Source organism: Triticum dicoccoides, chromosome 5B (genome assembly GCF_002162155.2).
Source record: "Triticum dicoccoides isolate Atlit2015 ecotype Zavitan chromosome 5B, WEW_v2.0, whole genome shotgun sequence".
In the NCBI taxonomy this organism is placed as follows: domain Eukaryota; kingdom Viridiplantae; phylum Streptophyta; class Magnoliopsida; order Poales; family Poaceae; genus Triticum; species Triticum dicoccoides.
The window spans coordinates 287,701,514-287,708,644 of record NC_041389.1 but is presented as its reverse complement, the minus strand read 5'-3'; the positions used below and the strand labels follow the sequence as shown (position 1 = coordinate 287,708,644).

The window sequence follows — 7,131 nt, the reverse complement described above, 5'->3', positions numbered from 1 at the left end:
TCTATAATTTACAGTACCATAATTTTTTTGATTGTTTGAATTTACAGTGACCTCCTGCTTGAATTTACACTACCTTGTTCGAAGATTTACAATCCTATAACTTCTGTAATTTACAGCAGTACCATAAAGGTTGTGATTGTTGTATTTTACAGTGACCTGGTATAGATTTTACAGTATACAGTTACCTTAATTTACAGTGCTACATTTTTCTGAACTATTGGTGTTCTAGACATGTTTTGATGATGCTCTTAGGTGTTGATCTTCTTGTACTGGAAGAACTATTTGGAGGAGATTGCGAGAGTACGGACCTGCAGTTTGTCTTCTTGGTGTGACTGTAGTTTCCTGATTGTGTAGCTATTCTGTCCCCTTCTTCCTCCATCCTCTTTCTCGTTCTTATCTGATCATAAAGCACACATTGTTACTGGTTGTTTCTCCTTATTTTACGGAAGTTCCAGTATCTTTGTTGTGATCTGGTTGTTACTGACTGGAATTTTAGTAAAACGAACACTGTAAAATTCATCAAAGCTCGATACGCTTTTAAAGTTATTGTTTATCATAGTGAGTTGACTGTAAATTTCAGTCGAAAAAACTGTATTTAAAGCTTCATGACGATGAAATATTTAGTATGTGATTAGTTCATAATGTGTTGATCATTGTACAGCAGGTTGATGCGAATGATGAATTATAGTATGTTTGTGTTCAGGAGTTTCCTCTACAAGTATTTGATTAAAGGCCAATTCAGTTTCAGTCGATTGTAATAGACACTCCTTTTTTTAATACCAAAGTGTTATCTTTTTTTTTTTAGAATCACCAAAGTGTTATCTGTGTACGTGAAATGTCCATGTCAAGAGCTTTCTTTGGGCCAAGCCCAAATAATGAAATATATAAGAATAACGACTCCCCACCAAAGAACAAACTTATATATCAGAAAAACTCAACATAGTAAAAATAGTTTTATATATTCACACTTTTTAAAAGCTGGTCAAAATTCCCAAAAGTTGTTCCATTTAAAAAGTGCATTTAAAAATGTTTTAAAAAAAACAGTCACTATTTTTTAATAAAGCATTTATTTTTATTAAACAAAATCATGTTTTCTGAAATGAAAAAAAGAAAACTGAATCAAACACTCCATGAAGTCTTCAATTAGGCGAAGAATGCCATGATGGCTTCTGAACGACCAAAATTCAACTGAGAAGCAACAATGTAACATTAGTACCGACGTTTAATAGAACTGAATATAAGAAATGGTGCGTATATGACAAAGAAATTTAGGACTTCGTGGAGTCCAAGGTTTGCTGGGTGCGTCGTTCAAGAATAAAGTTGCCCATGTTTTAGTTGTAATAAGAATAAGCTTTGTAAAACATGATTCCATGTCTTGCCAGCGTGATTCCTGCTCAAGAAAAAGGGAAATTGTACCTAACAACATATGGAGCAGGTTTTGTAAGATTCCACGCCCGTTGCGACGCACGGGCATTTGTACTAGTTTTGTTAATCAAACTAAGACCTAAAAGGCTAAAACCTATGTCCACCTAACAAATCCTGCTGGAGGGAGTAGATTATGACAAAATTTGAGAAATTTGTGCAGATAGTTACAATAAAAGACATTTTATACTATTTTATTTTACTACACTTGAACTTGTTGTACGGACACATTGGTTGCTTTATTTATAAAGCAAGCCAAAGGCCTATTTTGAGAATAGGCATTTTACAATTATAACCAAATTATCTAAAAATCTCAATAGACAGCTACAAACAAGCTGGACGAAAGCACATAATAGGCAAAGCTTACAAAAGGTACTTGGTTGAAAACGCTCATGCCAACTTCAATAAGTTCGAAGTTAAATATAAAAGCACATAGAAACGCTCATGCCAACTTCAATAAGTTCGAAAGTTAAATATAAAAGCACATAGATCCTCACGATATCAGCTACAGCTGGAGAGCAATTGCTAACGGAAGAAATCACTACGAATGGGCAGAAACTGATCCAACACTAAGACCTTATCCTGCAACCATTTGTACCCCAACTTGTATGTCCGCTTCAAAAGCATCAGTTCGAAGGGAACCCCTCTCTCTAACAACTTGCTCAGCTTCATATGATTCTTTAGCCTCCTTGACGAAGGAGGCCAATCTCCTCTGATACTTTGCCTTACAATTAAGGAGATACACCACTAAATTATAGAGCCTCAAAATAGCTCCTTTAATGATCCCACTGTCTTCGTATTTATGTGCATCAGCCACTAACTTTGATAACTCATCTGTTGAAAACATCTGAAACAAATGGGTTCCAGATAGTTACTAGAATGACAAGTGCCCGTCAAATGTGCAAAACATATTTGTAAAATATTAGTATGATTTACCTCATCAGGATTACCAAACAAGATATCGTCTTCAGGGTAACATACCATCTTCAGAGCTGTTGCAAGTTTCAATATGTCCCAGTCTTGAGAATTAATGGATGACACATCCTGAAGGAAGTGACTAGCAAGGCGCAAACTCTTAAATTGATTCTTTAAACAACAATCAGAATCATATAAGTTGCATGCTGTCACAATAATGCAATCATTAACCTGGATACAAAGAGCATTGCTCCGTCAGTAATAAAGCAACGAGGCAAAATTATTGCACTGAAATCTTTGGTCAGCAACAAAGTGCTGCAAACTTTAAGAATGTGTGTTAATCACCAGTGAGCAATAAAGCACGAAGCATTTCAGATCACTATATATTAATTTTTTTCAGATCACTATATATTTCATAACACTATATCAGGCATATGAGAAGGCAAAGTGGTGGCCTCACCATCTCCGGTTTTATATCAAAGCCATAACGATGAAGGAGCATTTTCAGCCCTTGACTCGTCTGGAGGCAGTGCTCCTCGGCTAGCTTTGATTTTTCTTCAGGAACTACACTATGCATGAGATAGTTCAGCCCACGCATCAGCTCCATTACAGGTTCATCAAACAGGCAGGATATTCCCTGAAAAAGGCACCACTAAATGATGGTGCTCAAAATTGTCGACATACGCAAGGACAAAAGGGAGCTTACACTTACCAAGTTTGCTTCAATGACTATTTTATATTCAATCTTGCCAACAGCAAGTTTCTGCCCAGGTTGGTACCACTTCAAGAGCATGTTAGTAAGCTGATTGTTAAGACCACTATCATGGTTAATGGCATCAGACTTGTCCTTAAAAACTTGAAAGTCTTTTCGCCAAATGACCTGATAAAGAAATGAACAAGGACAAGCTTATCAAACAGGAGGAAAGAAACAAATACTCAAACATCATCTAATGTCTCAATCAGATAAGGATCAGTAGTTACATCTCAATCATAAAGATTTATGGGCCTGTTTGGTTGATGTACTAAGGTTGCCACCATTTCTTATACTTTTTAGCCAAAACAAAATGATGTTAGGCAATCGAAATTGGCACCACATTTTTTCATACCTAAGGAAATTTTGCAACACTTGCCGAGTTAGTGACATTTGGGAGCTAGGTTGCCCGAAAGGAATATTCCCTCATGTGGCTGAGAACCAAACAGGTGCCTTACTTGGTCCTAGCTTGCGGTGTGTTTATCCAATTTTTGAAGTCTACAACAACAACAACAACAACAACAACAACAAAGCCTTTAGTCCCAAACAAGTTGGGGTAGGCTAGAGGTGAAACCCAAAAGATCTCGCGACCAACTCATGGTTCGGGCACATGGATAGCAAGCTTCCACGCACCCCTGTCCATAGCTAGTTCTTTGGTGATACTCCAATCCTTTAGATCTCTCTTTACGGGCCCTGTTTGGATACTCTAACCAAGGTTAGAGTTAGAGTTAGTTCCTAACTCTAGACTAACCCTGAACTAACTCTAACTAAGATGGTTGTTTGGATCACAGGGTTAGATTGACAATAAATGCATTTTTTTCTCACTTTCTAGCCGGATTTGGTGTGGCCTTGAATCATAAAAGGTTGACGAACAACAAATACTCACTTCACATCGCTCTTGAAGAAGCCTAGGCGCAATCAGTGAAGATCCACAAATAAGTGAAGCCTAGCCGCAACGAGGGGCGCCGGCTTAACGGCGACGGGGGCGCAAGAGACGACGCCGTGGCTCGAGTGGCTGAACAGGGAGGGATGCCGCGGCGCCGGAAGGAGCAGGATGGGGGCGGGGGAAGCGGTGGCGGGATGGGGGCGACGGGCGGGCGCGGCGGGGAGCTGCGGGACGGGGGCGGCGGGATTGGGGCGACGGGGCGGGGCGATTGGGGCGGCTGGCTGGTGCAGGAGGATGAGGTATGCAGGAGAGGGTATTTTTTAATGGGACCAACCACATCTAACTCCAATTAGCTCCTCCCCACCGGGTTGGATTTTTTTTGCTAGGTTAGAGCAACTAACTGCTATCTAACTCCACCTGTTTGGATCCTTTAGGGTTAGTTTAGCCTGAACTAACCAACTCTAACTCTAACTGCAGCATCCAAACAGGGCCACGGACTCCTCCCATGTCAAATTCGGTCTACCCCGACCTCTCTTGACATTCTCCGCACACTTTAGCCGTCCGCTATGCACTGGAGCTTCTGGAGGCCTGCGCTGAATATGCCCAAACCATCTCACACTTTAGCCGTCCGCTATGCACTGGAGCTTCTGGAGGCCTGCGCTGAATATGCCCAAACCATCTCAGACAATGTTGAACAAGCTACTCATCAATTGGTGCTACCCCAACTCTATCCAATTTTTTAAGTCTAATCAAGAAAATTCATGTGCCAAGATAATAAAACGTATTTCAAGCAATGACAGTGTTCTTTGGTGGTGGTGCCATGTTTGGGCTCAATCAAGCAGTTACCAATCAACCAATGTAATGTTCTTAGGTTACATTCTCCGCACACTTTAGCCGTCCGCTATGCACTGGAGCTTCTGGAGGCCTGCGCTGAATATGCCCAAACCATCTCAGACAATGTTGAACAAGCTACTCATCAATTGGTGCTACCCCAACTCTATCCAATTTTTTAAGTCTAATCAAGAAAATTCATGTGCCAAGATAATAAAACGTATTTCAAGCAATGACAGTGTTCTTTGGTGGTGGTGCCATGTTTGGGCTCAATCAAGCAGTTACCAATCAACCAATGTAATGTATTTCAAAAATATTCTGTGGCAGTTTTCTTGGATAGTACCGTCTCTGGGCTCAATCAAGCAGTTACTACTAGCTAAGGTAATGCGATGTATTTGGAAACAGCTCATGGTGGTGTTCTTAGGTTACAATGTCTGCGCTCCATCAAGCAGTTAACTAGTTCTGAATTGGTTCATAGAAAAGGCTCCATAGGGCCATCCACGTTGACCTTTCAGAAAATAAGTGTTTGGAATGCATACAATACATGTATCAGCATCCTGTTACATATGCTTTAAGGCTAGCTTTAAGGGTAAAAAATGCATTTGAGCGTGTCCACTATGCAATGAGCTTGTGGCATGGTGTTTGTAGAAGTATTAAGAAATCGCAATAAAATGATAAAAGGAAAAGGTGGAACTAACATGGCTTGCCCTATATTCCGTGACGAAGTGCGCCCATATATTCTGAAGGAGACAGATAGAATCCACAAAAATTAGGTCAATGACAAAGAAAGAAGAGCAACCAAGCATGTGCCTAAGGAAAGAATGAAGAACAACGCAATCACCTCCATGGCATCTGGTTCGTAGAGGCTGATCCCGTCAAAATAGAAAATTGCAAAGCCCGAGGGTGTCTCAAACAACACCATGATCAACCCATGATTCCCCAAATCAGCAGCTGCAGATACACAAGTCAAGCAAACTCAAGAAAAGAAGGATTAAAGAAAAAACTGTATGTGCCCCCAGTCACCCATTCAGACATCAGGCGCAAGAGGTGGTGTCACTAAGGGCGTGTACAATGATGCTATCTTATGAATGCCATAACAAAAGGTTGTCTTCTCTTAATTAAGAAATTATATCTTAGTAACAATATCTCTCACCACATATTTAGGGATATCTAGTTAACAAAGATAAGACTGAGAAATAAACCATTGTACATTTTTTTTCTGTCTTCCCTAGATTACATGGCAGGCATGAGATAAGACTGCCTTATCAACCACTCTACATGCCCTAATAAGTACCAAATCACATACCTGTTTGGGAGTTTCTTGTCCCATCCTCCGAAACCCTAAAGAAACCCAAGCTGAAATGGAGGACTAAACAGATCGGGCTGGTGCCTCCAACCTAATCCCCTTAGAACATAGACGGGTCTGAGTAATTTTGGATTCCTAACGCTCCCAGCCGTCAACCCTAGCTGAATCAGCTTAGGGCGATCCACGGCAGCCTAACAACTACATGCCCTTAGGCGGCAGCGTGCTTGTATGGACCACGGGCCGGGCGGCGCGGCCGTTGACCTAAAGCCTGCCCCTTCTCTATCCACGCAACCTGACTCGAGCAGGGCTTCCGGGATCCAAGCCAACTTGGTTTTCTTAGAGCACAAATAGCCTTGCCACATCTACATGTGGTATAATAAGCTAGGGTTTCTTTCGGCGTCCGATGGATTAAGTAGAGAACGGCGTCGGGCGGTGACTCACCTATACTGACAAACGAATTCGCCGGAGGAGGAGGCCGGCGACGCTTTCCACCTCGTTGCCCCGTCGAGGTCGAGGTCGAGGTCGAGGTCAAATTCGCTCGAGAAGAACGCCGGCATCGCTGTCCGCCCCGTCGCCCCATCGCTGTCTACTCGTGATTGCGAGAGGTGAGGGGTTGGTTTGCGGCGGCGAGGGGAATGTATAGGTTTCAGGAGCGTGGAACCTTCCCGTTCCGTCCAATAACTTGGTTTGCGGGTAAATGGGCCGGCCTGTTTAGTTTTTTCATTTCGACGAAGCGATCCACGCGGGAGCTCCTACTCGGTGGATCCTATTTGACGCGCGTGTGCGTCCAGGAGCTGCGACTTCCCTGAAGGGATGACAACTTGGGCTGGCCCACGTACGAAATTCCTGTGCCGTTTTCCTTCACTACTGTTTCCATCGCTGCTTCTTGCGGGTTTTTTTTTCTTCTGCGTATTTTTGCTTTCAGTTTGCTGGTTTTTTTTTTGCTTTCAGTTTTTCTTTTATGTTCCTTTTTTTCTATTTTTCTATTTTTATGTATCTGTTTCTTTTTTGTTTTCTTCT

General features: G+C 41.7%; 1 protein-coding gene across 2 annotated transcripts; it reads right to left on the bottom strand.

Moving 5' to 3' along the window:
* Positions 1 to 1,772: 1,772 nt before the first annotated feature.
* Positions 1,773 to 6,734, bottom strand: LOC119308476. Of its 2 annotated transcripts, XM_037584608.1 has the most exons (7): positions 6,553 to 6,733; positions 5,647 to 5,756; positions 5,504 to 5,545; positions 3,050 to 3,217; positions 2,798 to 2,974; positions 2,359 to 2,568; positions 1,773 to 2,269 (listed from the first exon to the last, which is right to left on the bottom strand). In XM_037584608.1, exons 1-7 carry the CDS (start codon positions 6,689 to 6,691, stop codon positions 2,000 to 2,002), a joined length of 1,116 nt encoding a protein of 371 aa, XP_037440505.1. In that variant the 5' UTR covers positions 6,692 to 6,733; the 3' UTR covers positions 1,773 to 1,999. The 2 variants fall into 2 exon arrangements, with proteins under 2 accessions (XP_037440505.1, XP_037440506.1); XM_037584609.1 differs by lacking the exon at positions 5,504 to 5,545 and having other exon boundaries at positions 6,553 to 6,734.
* Positions 6,735 to 7,131: the final 397 nt, after the last annotated feature.

Excerpts from the sequence above, each read along its gene's own strand:
- LOC119308476 (XM_037584608.1), bottom strand. The coding sequence starts at position 6,691 with ATGGGGCGACGGGGCGGACAGCGATGCCGGCGTTCTTCTCGAGCGAAT. Across the intron at positions 5,546-5,646 it reads ACGAACCAGATGCCATGGAG|AATATATGGGCGCACTTCGT; the intron begins GTGATTGCGTTG and ends TGTCTCCTTCAG. Across the intron at positions 2,270-2,358 it reads TGTTTGGTAATCCTGATGAG|ATGTTTTCAACAGATGAGTT; the intron begins GTAAATCATACT and ends CATTTGTTTCAG.